Source organism: Suncus etruscus, chromosome 1, assembly GCF_024139225.1.
Source record: "Suncus etruscus isolate mSunEtr1 chromosome 1, mSunEtr1.pri.cur, whole genome shotgun sequence".
NCBI lineage: Eukaryota > Metazoa > Chordata > Mammalia > Eulipotyphla > Soricidae > Suncus > Suncus etruscus.
Window position 1 is genome coordinate 25,680,405 of NC_064848.1, and position 23,309 is coordinate 25,703,713.

The 23,309-nt window shown below is 34.9% G+C and overlaps 1 protein-coding gene across 4 annotated transcripts in view; it reads left to right on the forward strand.

Annotated features, from left to right (window-relative positions):
- The window catches only part of UNC80 (unc-80 homolog, NALCN channel complex subunit), a 277,398-nt gene that overhangs the window by 154,640 nt on the left and 99,449 nt on the right, over positions 1-23,309 (forward strand). For 2 of the 4 annotated variants that reach the window (XM_049783997.1, XM_049784007.1), the window contains exons 25-29: positions 3,311-3,444; positions 5,750-5,915; positions 13,029-13,232; positions 15,574-15,674; positions 19,096-19,296. In XM_049783997.1, coding sequence (XP_049639954.1) covers positions 3,311-3,444; positions 5,750-5,915; positions 13,029-13,232; positions 15,574-15,674; positions 19,096-19,296 — 806 coding nt within the window. The remainder of the gene's footprint in view (positions 1-3,310; positions 3,445-5,749; positions 5,916-13,028; positions 13,233-15,573; positions 15,675-19,095; positions 19,297-23,309) is intronic. The other 2 variants (XM_049784015.1, XM_049784024.1) reach the window with 1 other exon arrangement.

Below are 23,309 nucleotides of genomic sequence, written 5' to 3' on the forward strand. Positions count from 1 at the left end.
CATGGTTGTTGTAGTCAGTTTTCTGTAATTAGTAATCTTGGTTTTTACACAGATTTTAGGATGAAGCCTAGGAAATTACCTTTCCTTATGGATCCAGAAGTTCTGCTAAGTCATGGTTGTCAAAGTTAAACTTCTGGAATTAGAGATCTTGGTTTTTGTTCAAATCCTAGGCTGAAGCCTAGGCTAGGGTCTTTCTTATTGGACCCAGGAAAAGTTCTGCCCAGTTGCAGTTGTCAGTTAGTCTTGTGATTAGTGAACTTGATTTTTGCGCATATCAAGGACTTAGTGTCTTCTGATATCATCTTACCATTAGATGATGATGTAGGGCAACTAGAGGTTGGGTTTTTCTTCTTAATTTGAAGCAAAATAGAATTGAACACAAAATGTTTCCCAAATTAAGATATTTGGAGTAATTATTGAAGGGTCATGATCTCTAGAAAATAGGCTGAGGTTTGATTCCCACTGAGCTCCCAGACAGGAAAGGCAGTTCCCATTCCCCTTCTCAATTAGTACAAGGGGGAACAGTTTCAGTTCTAAATATCCACAGGAAATAATTCACACAGTGAAGAGGTACAAGAATGAGTTCAGAAAATCCAGTGCTCAAGCAAGGAATTTAAACCACCCAAGCTTTCTGCTCCAAAGAAGGAGCACAGCTCAGTGAAAGAAGACTGAAGAATGAGCCCCTGCCTTCCTCAGACCCCTGCTTTTATTGACAAGAGTCAGGTACCACCTAGGGAATACTAAGTAAAGAATAATACTATCACCAGATCACACCCTAGGGTGGAGTACAATTATTGATTAGGGTAGGATCAATAACCCAACAATTATAGTATAGTAATTATTAACACTATAGATATATACATTTTACTCAGGAAATTATACTTAGACTACAAAAAAGTCAAGACAAAGATATTCTGTAAATTTCTCCCTAGTGACGATTTTTCTTTCTAGTTTTATATCATGCATGTTTATATTTTTTAATATATAAGTATATGACTGCCTCCTATGAAATGCCTGGAAACTCAGCCTATGTCCTTTAAGTATGGAATGTAAACAGATAGTTAAAGTGTAATGTTGGACAGAGCTAAATAACCAGAGAAACTATTTTTTCCTTTCTATATGCTTTTTTTATTTGTAAAAAATGTGTCATTTTTCCCTTTCTTGGCCTTTATCAACTCTCTTTAATTTTACTGTTGACAAAATGTCAATAATTGGCATTATTCTTCAGTCTATTGGTAAGAACTTGTCCCAAAGTTTTTCTCAAGGTCATAGGAATCCATTCCAGAATGACTCATAGAATTTGTTCTGAAGGACTTGAGTATTCAGGAAATACAAAACTTAGTGAAGACCTGCCAGAAGAAACAGTACAACTGCTCTGCATCAATTCCAACAGAATTCTTCAGAACAGACAGATGCTAAGTGACAGTAAATACCTAATAGGCCTCAGGAACTCTATTCTTCATAATAGCACCTAAGTGTCATTTATCCCTATTTTGTACCTTGTAGCTTTTTAATTTTTTGGTGAGATCCTTTACAATTTAATCTATTATATTCTTATAGAGTATTTTGGATGACGGTTATAAAAGAGCCTAAACTAAGATTCATTTCATCAATTGTAGTATCTAAATGATGATCTCAGAAATTAACAACATATTGAGAAGTTTATACTAAATATCTAATGCTCAATGTATTTGTGTGTGTTTTGAAAAACAGTTGTGTATCTAGGCATTTTGTAGAGTGAAGTAAATATAATAAAATAGTAGACTTGTAATGTCTGGCTCAGTTCTATCTACAAATCAATGCATAGTTCCTATTTCATTTGTAAGATAGCTATGGTTTAGACCATATTAATATGGAAAGTTATAAAGTTATAAATAGTTTCTCTATATTTTTAGCAAAGAAATTTATTAAAATGGGAGAAAAAGAAGGTAAAGTGTTCAAGACAGAATAAAGCTACTCCAGAAAGAGAAGAAAGACCAATGGAGCTTTTATTTGTTTTTATTATTATGTCTTTTTTTTTTGCTTTATTTTGTTTTGGGGCCATACCTGGTGATGCTCAGTGGTTACTCCTGGCTATGCGCTCAGAAATTGCTCCTGGCTTGGGGAACCATATGGGACACCAGGGAATTGTACCAAGGTCCATCCTAGGCTAGCACATGCAGGGCAGATTCCTTACCACTTGCGCCACTGCTCCAGCCCCATTTAAAAAATAATCAAATATCCTTCTTTTCTTCTATTCATGTCAATGTTCCCAATCACTAATTGCCTCTGAAAAATAAATTTTATGTAAGACTATCCTCAGAAACAAAGCATAGTTTCTACCTACTATCAACATTAATCATATATGTTCTATATAATTAATAGAGATAGTACACAAAATATTAAAGACTTTTTGGAATGCTATATATGAGTGACTTTCTCTTGCCTTGATTAACTGAAAATAAATATTATTTTCTTTCTTCTATGAGAAACAGAACCTTGCATTGCTTGTCTTCTTATCTGAAAGTTTATAAGTAATGAGTAGATTTCTGAATGATTTGTGATGACAGAACTGAACACTAAATCTGGGAATTTCAAAACTATGATGTAACCTGATGTAATCTGATTTCAAAACAAAATTAATTACTTGATCTATGGTGTTTATATTGTTTAATTCTCAAGAATACTGATATATTTTAAAATAAATAATAGTTTTATACTTCTAGTATATCTATGCATTAATATCTCAGGCTAAGTTCTCTAAACTGTATGATATTGGTGATCAAGAATATTTCTTTTATGCTACAGAAATATATTAGGAGTAGAGCTAAAATGATATCACTGTCCTCAGGAAATAAAGACATATGCTTCTCATAAAGTTAACATGATTTATGTAGTTCTGTAGTTTCAAATCTGGTTTGCTGCTATGTATGTAGTCTAAATATGTTTTAATATCGGTGGAAACATATTGCCAGTCTTCTCTTCCTTTCTGCTAGCATTACATGGTTTTTTAGTTCAGTGATGCTACATTTTGTTTTGCTAGAGTTCTCTGAGTAGAATAATTTTATTCTTAGAACTGACCTAATATTGGAACATGTTATCAGATTACTAACAATCAGATTTCTGACAAAAGAAGCATGTGGCAATACATAGATTTTGCTAAATAGTTCAATTGAAGCATAAGAAATTTCATTATCATAAGTAATTTCATTTTGGACATGTGCAGGAAATGCTCTCATATGCAATTTGATTTTACACTATGTCCATCAAACAGTGCCTCTCTGTATTTTTATTATTCAGCTTATTTAATGAAAGAATTCTCATTCTGTAGGTACTGTGAATCCATCTAAATGTGGCTGCCCCTTTGCTTTGAAGATGGCAGCATGCCAGCTTCTTCTGGAGATTACCACTTTCCTTCGAGAGACCTTTTCTTGCCTGCCTAGACCTCGTACTGAACCTTTGGTGGTATGTTGAATATATGTATTAGTAAGAATACTTGGAGAAGTCAAATGGGGCTAAAGTTTTTAGCTCAAAGTTCAATGACTAAATTTATCATATAAGTTAAAAATCCAGCTAGAAGGTTATTTGGGGAGGCCATATCTGCCAATGCTTAGGGGTTTTACTCCTGGCTCTGTACTCAGAAATTATTCCTGGCAGTGCTTGGAAGACCATATAAGATACTGGTATTTAACCGAGGTTGACTGATTACAAAACAAGTGCCTTACCTGCTGTATTATCTTTTGGCCCATCAACCAAAAGTTTTTACACATTAATAACAGAAAATCACTCTATTATTAAAAGAATAAAATTGACCTTGACCTCATGACAGGATAGAATATTTACTCAATGTTTGAAATGTCTAAGAGTTTTTACATTTCTTTTATTTTCAAAGTATGAATTTTATGGGAAGCATTCTTCAGAAGTAACTCAGATTTTTCTTTCTCATATCCATGCAGAAATGCATCTCCTTTAAATTTTCTCACTGATGATGATGATGACAATGATTTATTGAAATATTTGTTTACCATAAAGGCTGAATTAAATAGCATTCCCACAAGCATTGAATGACAGTTCCTTTCTCCCCACATCTATGCCAGCACTGATTGTTCTTGTTCTTTCTGATGTGAATCAGACTGGAAAACAATATGGATATTCCTCAAAAACCTGGAAATTGAACTCCCATATGACCCAGCAATACTACTTCTAGGGATATAGGAACACAAAAAGTGCTCTTTGCACTCCTATGTTTTTGCAATCTATTTACAATAGCTTGAATCTGTAAATAACCCAGGTTTTTGACAATAGATAAATGGCTAAAGAAACTGTGGTACAGATATCTACACAATGGAACACGATGCAACTATTTGGAAAAAGGAAGTCATGAAATTTGTCTATACATGGATGGACATGGAGATTACTATGCTCAATGAAATGAGTCAGAGGGAGAGGGATATACATAGAATAATCTATGTAAGATATAAGAAAAATAAAAGACAGTATGGTAATAATATTCAGAGATAATAGAGATGAGGGCCAAGAGGACCAGCCCATAATATGAAACAGCACAAATAATGATGAGTGCTGTCAGAGCACTAACTGCACTGACAACTACCATGGCAATGATAATGACAGAGAAGCAGAATGCTCTCCCTTATATATCTTTTATATTAGTCCCTTATTTAATGGGTATTGGGTGAATAGTTTCTTCCATCCTGTGAATGGCCTTTGTATCCTACTTACTGTTTCCTTTGAGGTACAGAAGCTTATCAGTTTAATGTAGTACCATTTATTTATCTCTACTTACACTTATTTAGACAGTGGTGTTTCCTCCTTGAAGATGCCTGTAGTCTCAATGTCATGGAGTGTTTTGCCTATTATTTTTTCTATATACCTTAGAGTTTGGGGTATGATATCAAGATCTTTAATACATTATGACTTGACCTTTATTCATAGTGTTAGAGGTCCGAGTTCACTTTTTTTCATGTGGCTGACCAGTTGTTCCAACCACTTGTTAAAGTGTCATTTTTTTGCTCCATTTTGTATTTCTTACCCTTTTATCCAAGATTACTTTGATAAACTCTTAATTAACTCTTAATATAAAAGATAAATGCTAAAGAAGCAAGCAAAGTTTAGTTTAAATATTTGAAAGTAAGGAAATTTGTGATTGTAGATAGTGAAGTACACAGAAAATGGAAAACTATGAATTAAGGAAGTATGAACTTATTTTTAAATCTTGAAATCTTTTTATGGATACAACATAAAACTGGCATTAAATAAAAATAAATAAGAAGAAGATAAGAAACATTACCATGGGTGCAGCACTTGTTTTGCATGTGACTGATGCTGGTTCAATCCCCCGTGCCTATATAGTCCTCTGAGTTCCTCCAAAAGTGATCCTGAGTGAACCGCCAAGAATAAGTGTTGTGCATCACCAGTTGTGGCCCAAAACTAACAAAAAAAAATCAGGCTATTTAAATGTTCTGTATACTTCCAAATAGAAGGTTTGTCATAAAAAATGATTCTCGGGGCCGGAGAGAAAGCATGGAAGCAGGGTGTTTGCCTTTCATGCAGAAGTACGGTGGTTCGAATCCCGGCATCCCATATGGTCCCCCGTGCCTGCCAGGAGCGATTTCTGAGCGTAGAGGCAGGAGTAACCCCTGAGCGCTGGGTATGACCCAAAAACAAACAAACAAACAAACAAACAAAAAATTATTCTCTATACTGATATATTAGTATTTTATTAGTAATTTTCTCCTTATTCGTTTTTCAGGATTTGGAGAGCTGCAGACTTCGTCTGGATCCTGAGTTGGACCGGCACAGATATGAGAGAAAGATCAGCTTTGCTGGGGTCCTGGATGAAAATGAAGATTCAAAAGATTCCCTCCACAGTAGTAGCCACACCCTCAAATCAGATACAGGAGTTGATGATAAGAAAGGTAAGGGAAATCAGGAGTCTTTCATGTTTCAGGATTTTTTTCCATAGGGTGTTGATTGTAGAATTTAAACTACAAAACTGTGTCTGAAAGAAACCCAAATTGTAGTACAGACCTATTTCGTTTGAAGAGAGAGAGAAAAAAAAAAAAACAAAACAACCACATGTTTGTTAGTATTGAACTTAAGTTCAATTGAATTGATTGAACAGTCAGAGGCATGGTTTATGAACTCAGTCATTCTTTATCACATTGATTCTAACCAGCTGTAGAAAAAAGAAAGGAAAAGGTACTCCCAGTTTAGCTCTTTCACGATACTGGTTCATTCTTATCAAAAGAGGAGTTTCAGAAGGTGATTAGGAACAAGTTTTTATTAGCAGCATATATCAACTAAAAGCACAAGCCAGGGGGTAAACTATAAATAGACTAGCTCAGGTTTTTAGACAGTCTTTGATTAGAGTTCACAAAATTCATGACCACTTTTCAGTTTGAAAAATGTCAGTGTACATGTCCTCTGCAACATTAGAAAGCTAACAATACATCATATCTTGAGAAATGCTATAAAACAAAACAAGACCTTATATGCTCGTTCTTTATGTAAATATGCAATGGTCTGAAACTTCAATTCCTGCTTTACAAATATTTCCAAACACATCTGCTATAAATTTGGGTGAGTTAAAACAGATATAGCAAGTCATTTTTCTCATCTTTAAAGCAAAGTTTATTATACAACATACAGAGACCAAGATTTGTATGATCATTTAACAGGCATATATTGAGTACATACTGTATTACTATTACAGTTTTAAAAAGATGAAATAAACAAGAAAAATTTCCCATATATTTTAGTTATTGTTGTGAATAACATTATATACTGGATTTTCAGCTTAATGTATTTTTTTTTCAGCTTAAAGTATTTTTAATTCACCCACTCTATCACTTAGTTATTTGGCACTTTGGAGTTAAATGATACTTTGGGGGTGGTGTATAACACACCTATAGTGATTAGGGTTTACTCCTGACTCTATACTTAGGGATCAATCCTGGTAAGGCTCAGGGTAACATATGGAATGCTGGGGAACAAACTTAGGTCAGCCACATGCAAGGCATGCACCCTACCTTGTGCTCTGAATATTCTCTTGGACACAAGAAGCAAATATATCATTACTACTACCTGGCATTAGTTACTTTTTTTTATTTAATCACTGTGAGATAGAATTACAAAGTTGTAAATAGTTGAGTTTTAGTCATACAATGACCCAAAGCATTCCCTTCACCAGTGTTTATTTTCTGCCACCAATTTTCCCAATTTTCCTCCTGTCCCCTTACACCAATCCTCAGCCTGCCTACGTGGCAAACACTTTTCTTCTCTCACTCTTTTCTTTTTTTTTCCTTTCTTCCTTTTAGGCACCATGAGTTGCAACTCTGTTACTGTAGCACTAGTTATTTTAAGATGTGTAAACACAGTGTATCTTACAGTGAAAAGCTAAAGCAAATAGCTCTGTGAACTTATTCAAGTTAGTTACCTTCTAAACTTGTTTTCTTCTCAGAGAAAAAAATGGTTAATAACACGTATCGCATTATTATGTTGAAAGTTTTAAACGAGATAGTAAACTAAGCCATAAATTTAGTAGCTACTACATACTAGACATTACAAATAATTATTTTACATTACATATCTTCCATAGAAAGTCCATAATTATCAGCTAGTATGACTATATTTTCTTTGCATCTAAAGTATATGATTTTGCTATTTCTTAAATACCTTTAAAGTTTTATTAATAAATTCTAATTAAAAGAACATTAGTATATCCAGGCCGGCGAGGTGGCGCTAGAGGTAAGGTGCCTGCCTTGCAAGCGCTAGCCAAGGAAGGACCGCGGTTCGATCCGCAGGCATCCCATATGGTCCCCCCAAGCCAGGGGCAATTTCTGAGCACTTAGCCAGGAGTAACCCCTGAGCATCAAACGGTGTAGCCCGAAAACAAAACAAAACAAAAACAACAAAAAAAGAACATTAGTATAATTGCAAAAGAGTAAAAAATTATTTTATGTATTGTATTTTCTAATATTATGTAGACAATGACTACATAAATTTTGGTCAATTTAGGGAAGGAATGAGCCCAGAAAGAGAAAAAAAAAACAAAATATTTTAAAGACTATATGGAATGAGTATATTCTTAAATGTTTTTGAATGTTTCAAGAACAGATTGTTATCACAAACTTAAGCAATTCAAATAATAATTTTATTAAGTTGTTTTACTTGTAAAAGCTATATTGTAGGAAGAAATGATAAAAGTTTAGCTTATTTCTGGGCATGAAAGTCAATGTTTTATAAATCTTAATATTTCTGACAATTATATTTGCATATGATGAAAATATATTTTTAAATGTAGTTTAAAAGATTTGTTTTCCCCTAAGTTATTTTACTAGTAGTTGCTTATGTAGCAGATATAAAAATTTCAGTATCAAAATTGTTAAACTTCAGAGAAAACTTCTGTACCTCTTTAAAAATATAAAATCAAGTTAATTTATTTTATTAATACTTTATTTAAACACCATGGTTACAGAAATGTTTGTGGTTGGGTTTCAACCATAGATCTTATACCACCCTTCGTAAGTGAGATTTTGCTGCCACCAGTGTCCTCCATTTCTCTCCCAACCTCATTCTCGCTCTCTTGATCTCTGTCTCTTTCTCTCTCTTACACACACATTATCATTGTTAATTTTAAGAATATTTTCATTCCAGGGCTCAAGTGATAGCACAGCAGATATGGCATTTGTCTTGCACACAGTCAACCCAGTTTAAATCTCATGCATCCCATATGATCCCCCAAACCTGTCAGGAGAACTATCTCAGCTCAGAGCCAGGGGTAACCCCTGAGCATCACCAGGTGTGCAAAAAATATTCAATTTCATGATTATAATTTATAACTATTCTTTTATATATATATATATAAATAGTTCTTTTTATTCAAACACATAAATGCTTAGCAGTTTTCTTCTCAATGAATGATGGTTAGTGTATAATTTTTAAAATAAGAACAAAAGTCTGAAACTCAAATAAAATGAAAACATATTTATTTTATTGGTAAAATTCTTCCCCAAGATTTCTAAGAAAACTATAATCCTTTTCGAAAAGCAGGAAATCATCGTGAAATGGGACCAGAAGATTCTACTAGATTATTAAAATTTTGTTTAAATTTTCATACCATCTGTTTAAATAAAGACTAAAAATGTAGGTTTTAAAATAAACAACTTTAGGAAAAATAATTATTCAACCGAGGAAGATTAATATGAAATAATTTTTAGGATGGCCAAAAGTCTCCACCCAGATCTAAGAAATTATTTTTCCTATATTTAAAACAAAGACAAAATACAGACACCAAGATTTGTCTGATCATTTATTAGGCATAGCCCTTACTGTACATTCACCAATATACACCAATATATACGTATGATATGATATAACATACATATATAAAAAGTTCCCCAAATATAACAATAAACAATAAAAATTTTCCATATACATTTTAGTTTTTATTAGCTTATATTTCATGTAGTATGAATAACATTGTATTCTGGACTTTCAGGTCAGGATAAGTAGTATGAGGAAAAAATAAAATGAAAGGATTGGTAATGACATGAATTCATAAGAATGGGTCAGGAAAAATCACTAAAAGCAACATTGAAGCAGAGACCCCTGTAAAGTCAGTTATGTCAGGTGTTTAGGAAGAAAATTTTAGAGACAACAATGAAAATAGACTCTACTGCAGGAATGAATTTGGAGCTTTTGAAGGAAGACAAAAATTTCAAACTGGTTGTAACAGAATTGAGCAAAGATGGTAAGCTATAGGGTCAGAAAGGTAGTCCATAGGTAAGGAAATCTAGGGTCTGATGTGGTAGAAATTTAATATTGTTTCATTATATCTGAGAGTTGTAAGCAAGTTCTAGATTGAAAAGTGACATAACATACGTATTTACCATTTATGTATAATTAATAGCAATGCAAGCTGCGGGTAAAGGGGCAGGGCAGAGATTAGCCTAGCAATAAAAAATAAGGAGTTTAAAATTCTACAAATGTTTTCAGTCTAAAGGTAGCAGGACATTTTAATGAATATAAAATGGATGAGAGGAAAAAAAAAAAGAAAAAAGACATTTTATCCAATTTAAAGGAATCTGCTTCTCTTTCATACTAGTTCTTGTTGTCATGGAGATACAGACAAAAATTCAGTGTGGTATAATCTCAAGTGATAATACCAAATCTGAATTCTAACTGTTGTACATAGCCAATGCATCTGAGCACAGATGTTCAGTGCTACAGATATTTCCAACTACCTTTGGCTCTGATTCTCAAAATTGTTTTTTAGATGACCTTAATTTGTGGCTATTTTGATAGATTTGAAGGCTGACATGTATCAGAAATCAAGCAAACAATGCTAGATTTTCTCTACAAAAATGAAAATATCTCTATTTCTTTTATCCACATTCTTTCTCATGCAATTATTGTTAAAATTACAATTATATTCTCTATCAAATGTATTTCTGGTAGGTTATGAATTCTCAATTATGTCTAAAAACATAATTATGTTATATTTAAAATATAGCACTCATATTAAAGTGCTTATATTAAGAGTACATAACATGTAACACTTACATTGTGTTATATTTAAAATAGAGTTTATAGGGGTTGGAGAGATAGCATGGAGGTAATGCATTTGCCTTGCATGCAGAAAGTTCAAATCCTGGCATCCCATATGGTCCCCTGAGCCTGCCAGGAGTGATTTCTGAGCATAGAGCCAGGAGTAACCCCTGAGTGCTGCCAGATGTGACCCCAAAATACAAAAACAAAAAATAAAAAAATAAAATAAAGTTTATAGCACTTTGTAGAATGTATCCAAGTGTGTTGTAAAATGTCCTGTTCAAATATTAAATTCTTTAAGATGTTTTCAGGGAAGCCCTCTGAGCCTTTGGTAGCTGAATACTGATGATTTTAGCCTATTTCAATTACAAGAGTAAACCAGACAATAGACCTGCTATATTATTCAATAGAAGTTCTTCTGAGTTTCTTTAGAGGTATTTAAAGTACACATTTAATTAATTTTATAGGGATCTGTACAAGTTCTTTCATGTTCATATACTAACTGTCCTATGAATAAAAAACGTAAGATTAAAAATCAATCTCTCTTATTATAATTTTAAAAATATTAACAATTTTCTTTAATTAAATTTTTTCTCATGTCTGAAGAAGGAAACTTTACGAGAGATACCATAATGACTTTAATCTCTGAACTTTTCTTTATCCTACCTTAAAGAATCAGTATGTAAAGTAGCAAAAAAATATACCAGATCTGGACTTAGAATACAAAATTGAGATTACAAAGCATTGAAGAGAAAGACAATGGGAGAGAGAATGAAAAAAGAAAGGAAAGGAAAGAGAAAGAAAGAAAGAAAGAAAGAAAGAAAGAAAGAAAGAAAGAAAGAAAGAAAGAAAGAAAGAAAGAAAGAAAGAAAGAAAGAAAGAAAGAAAGAAAGAAAGAAAGAAAGAAAGAGAAAGAGAGAAAGAAAGAGAAAGAAAGAGAGAGAGAAAGAGAGAGAGAAAGAAAGAAAGAAAGAAAGAAAGAAAAAGGAAGGAAGGAAGAGAAAGAAAGAAAAAGGAAGGAAGGAAGAGAAAGAAAGATAAAGGAAGGAAGAGAAAGAAAGAAAGAAAGAAAGAAAGAAAGAAAGAAAGAAAGAAAGAAAGAAAGAAAGAAAGAAAGAAAGAAAGAAAGAAAGAAAGAAAGAAAGGAAGGAAGGAAGGAAGGAAGGAAGGAAGGAAGAAGAAAGAAAGAAAGAAAGAAAGAAAGAAAGAAAGAAAGAAAGAAAGAAAGAAAGAAAGAAAGAAAGAAAGAAAGAAAGAAAGAAAGAAAGAAAGAAAGAAAGAAAGGAAGGAAGGAAGGAAGGAAGGAAGAAAGGAAGGAAGGAAGAAAGGAAGGAAGGAAGAAAGGAAGAAAGAAAGAAAAAGGAAGGAAGGAAGAGAAAAAGAAAAGAAAGAAAGAAAGAAAGAAAGAAAGAAAGAAAGAAAGAAAGAAAGAAAGAAAGAAAGAAAGAAAGAAAGAAAGAAAGAAAGAAAGAAAGAAAGAAAGAAAGAAAGAAAGAAAGAAAGAAAGAAAGAAAGAAAGAAAGAAAAATGTTTTAGGAGAAAGTGGGAGAGATGAAGAAGTGGACTAGAAGTAGCATAAGGACATTTGGTGGAGAGTCTTAGTGGTGGGGAGATGAGTAACATTATACATCATATTCACACAAGTTAATACTATCATAAATTTAGACATGCATGGTCATAATTTCTGAAATTATGTGACAATACCAGAGATTGGGGAGTGAAGAAGATGATATGAGGAACATAGATGATTTTTCAATTTTTTTTAAAAAAAAGGTTTCTTTACCTTTTATATTTTTTCAATGTTGACTATTTCTTTCAGAACACTAAAAATTAATAATGCATATGTTTCTTGGTACACATAAACTGTAGGGTTGCCCAAGGTGTCACAACATTTGGTCTCACATCACACCCAAGAGGATGCTACAAAATCTGTAGACCCATCGAAAATGAAAGCATTTTATACTCCAGCTCACTGAGTTGAACTACAGCAGACTGTTGGAGAGAGAAGCCCCTTTTGTTTTTATTTCTTAATGAGGTATTCAAAAGTGAAAGGATATACATGAGGGTTGACAAGGTTCCTAGAATCCTGAAAGTCATATTTCAAAAGCAGAATGAAAAATTATGGTTCCTGGTCTGATTGAATCAAGCCACAACTTGATGGAAATGTCTAAACTGCCCTAGAAACTTGTTACTGTGGTACCCTCATGCTTGTGAACCCTGGGTCAGAAAAAGAGTAGTTCTGAGCCCTGATGAGCTAGGTATCTAAGAAAGAGTCTGCCCCCCCCCCCCCATTCCTGATAATCCCAGCCTCCTACCTGCCTAAAAAAGCTGCCTTGCTGGGTTGGTGAACAGAGCTATTTTTAGTCATGACACTTAGCTCAGCCGGCTGAGCTGTTTAGGGACAAAAGGGGAGAATTTGGATCTAACGCTTGCTGGGGAAATCTAAGAGGGGAAAGCCCTATTTTATTCTTTCAATACAGTTCCCAGCAGGAAGATCAGAATAGGAGGTTCCCGCCTGCTCCAGATTAAAGGAACTCGCAGTTTCCAGGTGAAGAAGGGGGGTTCCTTGTCCAGCATTCGCCGGGTCGGCAGCTTAAAGAGCAGCAAGCTATCACGGCAGGACTCAGCGTCTGAGGCTGAGGAGCTGCAGCTGTCCCAGAGCAGGGACACTGTCACTGATCTAGGTAACAGAGAGGAGTGGGGCGTGCAGGGATGTGGGGGGAATAGGTAGACAGGGTCCACATACTGAATCAGTTGAGGTCCATTATCTTTCATTTCTACAGATGGAGGCAGAACCATAGATGAGGCTTCCCTCTTAATCTATAAGACTCCCCTCTAAAGCAACTCTGCTCAGCCCTTAACATACATGCTTGTGGCCTGGGGAAATCATTCAATTGCAGAGTCTAACGCAGCAAGTCTGAATTGGGAGCCTGGAATCAGCTTCTTTGGATAAACTTCTTGATAGAGCTGATGCTGATGGTTTAAGGCCACTGCTTGAGCGGTGACTATATACTGTAAGCATTTAGGTGATATTTTTGTGACAAGGATGGTTGCTATTTTTTTTTTTTTTTGATGTTTGATAGCCCCTTCTTTAGATCAGAGGACTTGAAAGCAAAATGTTCAAATTCACTTGGGGTCAGATAATTATATTTAAAAGCTTTGACTTCACAGTGAAAATGACCAAAATGTTATAAGGGAATTTTGTTTATTTGGTTTTGTTTTTATTTTTGGGCCACACCCAGCAGTGCTCAGGGGTTACTCCTGGCTGTCTGCTCAGAAATAGCTCCTGGCGGGCACAGGAGACCATATGGGCACCGGGATTCGAACCAACCACCTTAGGTCCTGGATCGGCAGCTTGCAAGGCAAACACCACTGTGCTATCTCTCTGGGTCCGGGAAATAGTATTTTAACCTGACCTTTTTTTTTTTTTTTTTTTTTTTTTTTATCTTTTGGCAAGTCAGAGAATTGTTTGCTACAACTATCCATGGAAATAATTATATTTATTTCTTGTCTACATACACAGATGCTCCAAGGATAAAGGGAATGCCTACAAAACATGTTATTTACCTCAGAGTCAGTTTTATATGCAATTAAAGCAGTGAAGTTGTAGACTATTATAGTGTGATTCGATTTGTTTAACTCCATGGAACCTGACTTATCACCTTAATAGATAAGAAAGTGAAGTGCGCTTATGGCTAGGACTTACAGGTATCCTGTATTCAACTTTTAGGTCAAATTGACTTAAAAACCACATTCAGAGTTACTCAGTAGGTATAATGCTTGTCTTGCACACTGCTGACCTTGATTCAATTCCTGACACTCCTTATGGTCCTCCAAACCTGCCAGGAGTGATTAACAGAGTGCAGAGTTAGGAAAGAAACCTGAGCATAGAGGTATGTAGCCCCAAAACAAATACAACAAAAAACGAAGCACATCATTTTGGTCATTCAGTACTTATATAAAAAAAATAGAACATTCATTCCCTATCAGTTATACATAGAAATATTGATAAATTATTGCTCAAGTCTATGAAATAGAAGTGAAGTATAGCTTATCGAAGAGAATTTTAAATAGGAAAGGTTTCTACACCTACAGCCCTCACCTATGAAAATAAATAATGTATACATCTAATTCCTTAAGATTCAGCTTATTTTTAAGGACACAATAGAAGAAAACTATGAGTTCTTTTATTGCAGGTCTGGGGCTATAATCATTTAATTGATTTGAAGAAAAAATTTGTTGTCAATTGAGTTGTTTTAGTTAGTTGATTTAATTCGACCAATTGAATAAAATAATCTCGACCAGAAGCTTTTTTTAACCATAGAAAAGTTCCAGAAACTTTCAAATTGAGGGCACATCTTTGCTGTTTAATAAGCTAAGTGTAAATTCTTGAGAGATGTTGCTTTTATTCTTTCTTACAAGTAGAATTCAGACAAAAGAGTTGATCAAAATTGGATTTCCCAATAACCTTAGATTTCCCCAGTACCCATTTATCTTTGAAACAACTCAGGTAATAAATGGAGGTGGTATAAAGAGCAGCACTACAAACTGTGATCACAGCCATGGAGATAGGAGCACTCTTCATGAACCCAAAAGTTTGATGAGCATCACTTTTAACCACATATACAGGTCTAGTTAATTAATGATGAGCATCACTTTTAACCACATATACAGGTCTAGAATTAATCTAGGCACACTCAACCACTATCAATACAAGAATTTGATTCTGTTTTATCTATGTTCCCATGTCTCAAAATGGAAGCCATCACAACATATTAATGGTTTTATGGTTTCTAGTTCAATTTCTGGTAAAGGGAACAGTTCCTACTAATAGTGCTCCACTAACATCATTATTATGTATAAAATAATTTATTATGTATAAATCATTATCCTGTACCCCACTGGACCATTGTAGTTTGCCCTAGGATTCAAAAGCATGGAAAACTGTTTATTCTGCCATTTTAAAATTCTCTCCAAGGGATGGAATAACACAACACAACCTTTCTTGGTATTTTTCTTTTAAAGAAGGGAGTCCTTGGAGTGCAAGTGAGCCAAGCATTGAGCCAGAGGGAATGAGTACTGTCGGCACAGAGGAAAATTACCACAGGAACATGTCATGGCTTCATGTAAGTAGAAATCTTAGAAAAAGCTTGAGATAAATTTCTGCTGGTATTTGGGGCATTACATTGAGAAAAAATAATTATTCTAAACCCAGCTGTTAACTGTCTTCAAGAAATGACTGATATTTCATCAGAGCCTCTAAAAAATACTCACTAAAATTAATATTCTGCACAATTATTATTAATTTTAAATAAGACATAGGGTCTTTTGTTATGGCTTGCTTTTTTGTCAACATAATTTAGGGAAAGTCATGTTGGAACTTACAAAATTGGTGGTGAAAGTTGTCTTAAAAATTCAGGTATAGATTTCCACTTTTTATAGTCATAATCACAAAGCCTGAGACAAACTCCTACTGTCAGTCTTGAATTTGCATTAAATTAACTAAAAAAACCAACACATGGAGATGCTAAGATGATGAAAAGACATTTTAGAGGGCTATCCAGTGGGCACAGTAGGAAAAAATGCAGATAAATGCAAAGAAATGCAGACATAGGTGAGACTTTTAATGTTTGATCTGAGTGAAGACAGGCATAAGGAAAAAGTTTAGAAAACAATGCCTTACCCACAAATGATACTACTTTTGTCATCATCTCCACTGATTGTAATCTGACACACCTTAGAGTGTGAAGCACTTCAGACTCTTGTGCTGTGTTTTTCTATAGTGATTTCCAAAACTAGGTGATTTTGTCATACTCTGAGGCAGCAATTTTTAACAAAGCCCCACTTATATATTAAATGGTATACAAAGACTGTTTACAACTCAATAAATTTTCATAAAGTTAGTACATCTATGTAATTATTGTGAGGGGAAAAATGTAGACCCCTATACAGGCCCCTAATATAATCTAGAAGTATAAAATCTATATAATTTATTTAAATATCTTAAAGCAAGATTGGTAAAATTTATATACTTATAGCTGCATAATATATAACCTAAATAACCTAAAGTTATTTGTTTTCTTTTTTTTGTTTGTTTAGTTATTTGGGGGGGAGGGGAGGCACAACCGGCAGTGCTCAGGGTTTACTCCTGGCTGTCTGCTCAGAAATAGCTCCTTGCAGGCACAGGGGACCATATGGGATGCTGGGATTCGAACCAACCACCTTAGGTCCTGGATTGGCTATTTGCAAGGCAAACACCGCTGTGCTATCTCTCTGGCCCCAAGTTATTTGTTTTCAATTATAGATTGAAACATATATATGATTAAAGTTTTCATACAACTAAGATCATTGAAATTTTCTATTCTGGGAGGAGTTTGGGTAAATTTGTTCTCTTCCAGTAAAGTGTTAATTTAATCCAACTATCTCACATTTTGTACAAGTGAGATAAATAGCTTTACATGCATGAAGCCGCAGTTTAAGACCTACGATCTATGTCCAGAACTATATTGTTTCCCCAACACTGCTTGGAGTGGCCTAGAGCATCAGGTATGAGTAGTCACTGAACATTGCCAGAGGTGATTGCAACCCTACCCCCCCCCCCAAAGCACAAATACTTAGCAGCAGATTTGACTGAGAAAGGATATCTTCTTTCTTTTTCATTCTTTCCTTCTTTCTTCTTTTTCTTTCTTTCTTTCTTTCTCTTTCTTTCTTTCTTTCTTTCTTTTTCTTTCTTTCTTTCTTTTTTCTTTCTCTTTTTCTTTCTTTCCTCTTTCTTTCTCTTCCTCCCTTCCTTCCTTTTTTGTTTCTTCTTTCTTCCTTTCTTCCTTCCATTTTTCTTTCTTCTTTCTTCCTTCCTTCCATTTTTCTTCCTTCCTTCCTTCCATTTTTCTTCCTTCCTTCTTTCTTTCTTTCTTTCTTTCTTTCTTTCTTTCTTCTTTCTTTCTTCTTTCTTTCTTTCTTTCTTTCTTTCTTTCTTTCTTTCTTTCTTTCTTTCTTTCTTTCTTTCTTTCTTTCTTTCTTTCTTTCTTTCTTTCTTTCTTTCTTTCTTTCTTTCTTTCTTTCTTTCTTTCTTTCTTTCTTTCTTTCTTTCTTTCTTTCCTATCTGAGCCTTTCTAAATTGCTGACTTCATCAGAATAGTAAGGAATAGGAGGCAGGGAGATAGTACAGTGGCAGGAAGCTTGTATTCAATTTGGACTTGATTTCTGGCAACCCATATGGTCTCCTGATAAGAGTGATTCCTGAACACAGAGCCAAAAATAAGCCCTGAGTACTAATAGGTGTGTCACCACCCCTCAAAAAATAGTAAATGTCTCTTTTATGTACTCTAATCACAGAATTGAATTCACCTTTGCTGTGTGATTGCAGAGCCAAGAATAACCCCTGAGCATCACTGGGTGTGACCCAAAATCAAATAAATAAATAAATAAAAATACTTGTAAAAGAATAAATACCAGAAATTATTTTGGTATTATTTGAATTATTAAATACGCTTTTAGAAATTTACCTACCAAAAGCACAGACCTGGGAAAAGTTTTAAAGGATATTTTTCTAGATTATCTTTAACTTCATTCTGTGCCTGCTGTGCTCAACCTTAAATAGCCACATCTTCCAAGTAAACTGGGTTCTTTCCTGGATACCTACTTGAGAAGGCTAGGAGATGTGAGGAATTAAGGCAGATCCAGCCATAAGTAATAAGCTATAGTGGACTCCAAATTAAAAGCGAAAAAAATTTATGGATAGAGGAAATGAAGTTCTCTTCCATGGCATTCAAAATACAATTGACAGTTATAGACTAGGGTGAAATAAGTAGAAATGTTTTCAAGTATTACATAGGTAAAAACCATCCCATGAACTGAACTTTCAGTAGCTTACATTTTTGTGTCTGACTTGTTGCCAACATAAGAGCCAAACAGGGCCCGGAGAGATAGCACAGCGGTGTTTGCCTTGCAAGCAGCCAATCCAGGACCAAAGGTGGTTGGTTCGAATCCCGGTGGCCCATATGGTCCCCTGTGCCTGCCAGGAGCTATTTCTGAGCAGACAGCCAGGAGTAACCCCTGAGCACCGCCGGGTGTAAACCCCCCCCCAAAAAAAAGAGCAAAACAAATTACTTTAAGATAACATTTTTATTTTGAATATATTTTGAAATCATACATATCATGATTTTATGTTTTTTTAAATTTCTTATTTTTTATTTCAAAAACTATAGCAAATGAAAATGGAGGGAGACAAAGGCACCAATACACAAAAATTCCATAGCTCTTGGTTTTGTTTTGTTTGAAGATCATAAGATGTTCAAGAGTCACTAAATCGATAGTTAGGAGACCACACAGTGCCAGGCATCAAACTTAGGCATCCTGCATGCAAAAGCCTAGACTCAGCCTTTGAACTAGCTTCCCAGCCACAACTCTGTTTCTTTGTAGGATTTTACTAAGTCACTGTGGTTTTAAGGGAAAGTTGACATTCTGACTTTTTATCTTCTACAGTACATAAATATATGTAGTTTATGGTTTGGTTGCTGGTTGAGTCTCAGTGGTGCTGTGTTTTAGGTCATGATATTGCTGTGCAATCAGCAAAGTTTCATCTGCACACATGTTGATTACTGCCATCCTCACTGCTACCTGCACCACAGTCGTTCTAGTGCCCGGCTGGTGAGATCCATCAAGTTGCTTTATGGAGACACCGTAGACTCTCTCCGGGAAAGCAACACCATCAGCAATATGGCTCTCCGGGGCAAAAAACAGAAAGAGGTAAGTGAAAGCTCACCTGATAGCATATCAATTTAGTGATGGACAATGGTCGCAAGTAGGTTTATGGTAGTCAAAACCCTCAAAGATGTCTACATTCTAATTTCTGTATCTATAAAGAATATGGCAAAAGGGATTTTGCTAATTAGTGGGGAAGTATCTAAGTAATCTTATGTAATTATAAGTTTAAAGGTAAATAGGTCACTGCAGAGTCAGAGAAAGTTCTGGTACAATAAAAATAGAGGTTGGAATGATGAGACAAAGAATGCCTAACGATCTCTAGAGAATGATAAGATAAAGACAATTATCTTATAGACAATTTTCTAATAGACAATTTTCTAATGTCTAGAAGGAACACAGCCCTACCAGTTTTGACTTCTAGAACTATTTGATAATCAAATTGAATTATTTTTAACCATGAAAACTATAGTGACTTATTACAACAGTAGAAAACTCATGCACTAAATCCCTCAACTATTCTCACTTACATAGCAGAGCAATCAGATGAATGGAAACTTCTCAAAAGACTACTGCATTTTTCTAAGTTTTCACTTTGCACACCTGATAGTTGAGTTGGCAAAAGATAAAGTAACCAGAAAAATTCTGCATTACCCAACTTTACCATCACATTCCTGAATAAGCATTATGGTAGAGATACCCAACTGAATGCAAGCAAGCACCTTCTTGCTTGCTTCTCCTATGTATTTTTTTTTAAGATTTATAGGTGATATTCTGAAAATTGAACTCCCATATGATTCAGCAATACCACTCATAGGGATATACCCTAGCAACACAAAAACACAATAAAAAATGCTCACTGCACTCCTATGTTTATTACAGCACAATTTACAATAGCCAGAATCTGGAAACAACCCAGGTGCTGGACAACAAAGGAATGGCTAAAGAAATTATGGTACAAATACACAATGGAATACTATGCAGCTGTTAGGAAAAATGAAATGAAATTTTCCTATACATGGATGGACATGGAGACTATTATCCTGAGTGAAATGAGATAGAGAGAGATAGATGCAGAATAGTTTCACTCATCTATGGGATTTAAGAAAATTAAATGTATGGTGTGGTATGGTATGGTATGGTAATAGTTCCCAGATACAATAGAGATGAAAACCAAACCAAAACAAACAAACACAGGATATGATATGAACTGTGGTGAGTACAGTTAGAGAAATAACTGCATTAACGACTATCATAATAATGATAGTGATTGAGAGAAATGGAATGCCTGTCTCAAAGTCAGGCAGGGGGTGGGGGAGAAGAGAATGGGCACATTGGTAGCAGGAAGTTATCTGCCCCCTCTTACTGCTGCATCCCATCAAGCTGTCGGGCGTCATCACTCAGTCCTCTGCTTGTCCTGATTCATCTGTCAGGGCACATAGAGGAGCTGAGTTACCAAGCACTGCAGCTCATCCAGCCGCCAGATATGAGGCTTTCTGTGTTCAGTCCTCTGTTTAGCGATAATGGGTCACAGAGGAGGCTCTCTGTCTCCTTCTAGCTGTCCTATTAATCCCTACACCACAGCCAGCTGCTCTTGGAGGAGCCGCCTCTCCCTGCTCTCAATGTAGATCACAATGAAAAATCACAGTCACTCACTACAAATGTAAAATGATTGTTGGCAAAAAAAAAAAAAAAGATTGTTCACACTCCACAGTCTAACTTTATTAAACATATACTTCAAGGGTACTACTCCTTTTATCTTGTTTTATAATTTCCTTTTGATGTGCGTTCAAAGAGAGGTAGTCTTATATGGCAAATATAGTCCAAATCCTATATTTTAACAGGAAAATTAGGGGGTCATCTTATACACTGGAAAATGATATATGTTATTGTCATCTATTTCATGTTCACAGGAGAATTTTTTCAAATTATATTTCATTTCTTTATAGCTTATTATTATTATTTAAACACCATTGTTACAACTGTTCATTATTGTTCATAATTGAGTTTCAGTCAGAGAATGTAAGCACCTTTCACTTTTCCCATCACCAATATCTACAATTTTTCTACTACCCACCTGCCAGTGCTTGTCCCTAGGATGAGTATTTTGCTTCTCTCTCTCTCACTCTTTTTCTTGCTCTTAGTCTCACTCACTGATTTACTATCTCCTTTTCCTTTCTGACACTGTGATTTGAACTACTGGATAACATGTATTTCTCTTTATCCTCTTTAAGCTAATAGTTCTTGTTAGAGTGATAAGTTCCAACTCTCATTGTCATAGTCGAATTCTTCCCTACTCTAACTGTACTCACTACACTTTGTAGCAAGCTTCCTACCATGGATTGTTTCTCCTGGTCCTCATCTCTATTGTCTCTGGATAGTCTTACCACACTATCTTTTATCTTTCTTATATGCCACAAATGAGTGAGATTATTCTACACCTATCACTCTCATTTTGACTCTTCACTTAGCATAGAATTACATTATGTGCATCTACCAAAGTTTCTTTAGCTATTCACCTGTTCTCAGGCACTAGGGTTGTTTCCAGAGTCTGTCCATGGTAAATAGTACTGCACAGAACATAGGACTGCAGGGGGCTTTTATGCATAATGTTTTAGTATTTTTAAGGTATATTCCTAGGAATGGTATTGCTAGATATGGGAGCTCAATTTCTAGTGGGTTTTTTTTTAGTAATATACATATTATTTTCCAAAAGGCTTGAGCTAGTCAACATTCCACTCAGCAGTGAATGACAGTTCTTTTCACCCCTCATCCACACCAGCACTGGTTGCTCTTGTTCTTTGTGTTGTGTGCCAGTTTCTGTGGTGTGAGATGATATTTTATTGCTGACCTGATTTGAATCTCCCTGATGATTAGTGATGTGGCGCATTTTATGTGCTTTTGGCCATCAGTATTTTTTTTAGGAAATGTCTGTTCATTTCTTCTCCCCATTTTTGGAGGAGATTAGATTTTTTTTCTTGCAGAGTTCTACCAGTGCCTTGTATATCTTAGATATTAACTTCTTATTAGATGGTTATTAGATGAATTGCTTCTCCCATTCCATGTGTAGCTTTTGTGTACCAGTTACTGTTTTCTTTGAAGTTCAGAGCTTCTATGTTTAATATAGTCTCATTTCTTTATTTGCTTCCGCTTGCCAAACAGTGGTGTTACCTCCTTAAAGATGCCTTTAGTTTCAATGTAATGGGGTGTTTTTCCTACATGTTAATCTGTGTACATTATGGTTTCAGTCTGATATCAATATATTAAAGATATTAAAAATATCTGTTTAATTTCAGATATTAAATTTGTTTTTTGGTTTTCTTTTGGGCCACACCCAGTGGTGCTCAGGAGTTACTCCTGGCTGTCTGCTCAGAAATAGCTCCTGGCAGGCACGGGGGACCATATGGGCCACCGGGATTCGAACCAACCACCTTTGGTCCTGGATCGGCTGCTTGCAAGGCAAACGCCGCTGTGCTATCTCTCCGGGCCCCAGATATTAAATTTATTTCTCTGTGTCTGTTTATAATTCACTTCTATTTTCTAAAACATTACTTTTATGTTGGTATTGATGTCTTTCTTCAAGTCTATCAAGTCCATTAAGTATTTTGCTGGCTCCTAATAGGGTGGATTATGTCTAAAGGTATGAGTTCCTCTTGGTCTACACCATCCCTTGATTATTAAGAAATGTCCATTTCTGTATCATAACATTTTAAGTGTAATGTCTTTGTCATCTGATATTATTAGTATGGCCACAGCAGCCTTTTAAGAGAATTGTTTGTTTGAAGGCTTGTCCTCAAACCTTTGACTTTGAGTCTATGTTTTCTCTGATTATTCAGATGTACTTCTTGAAGGCAGAAACATTTTGGATTCAATTTTCTCATCATATTGCCACTCTGTGTCTCTTAACTTGTGCATTTAGTCCATTGATGTTGAGAGAGATGATTGTTATTGGATTTTGTGTCATATTTTTGTAGGAGTTTGTTGTAAACTCATTTTTGTAGGAGTTTGTTGGGTCTGCCTTGCTTTAATGTAGACCCTTTAGTTCTTCTTTTTAGGTT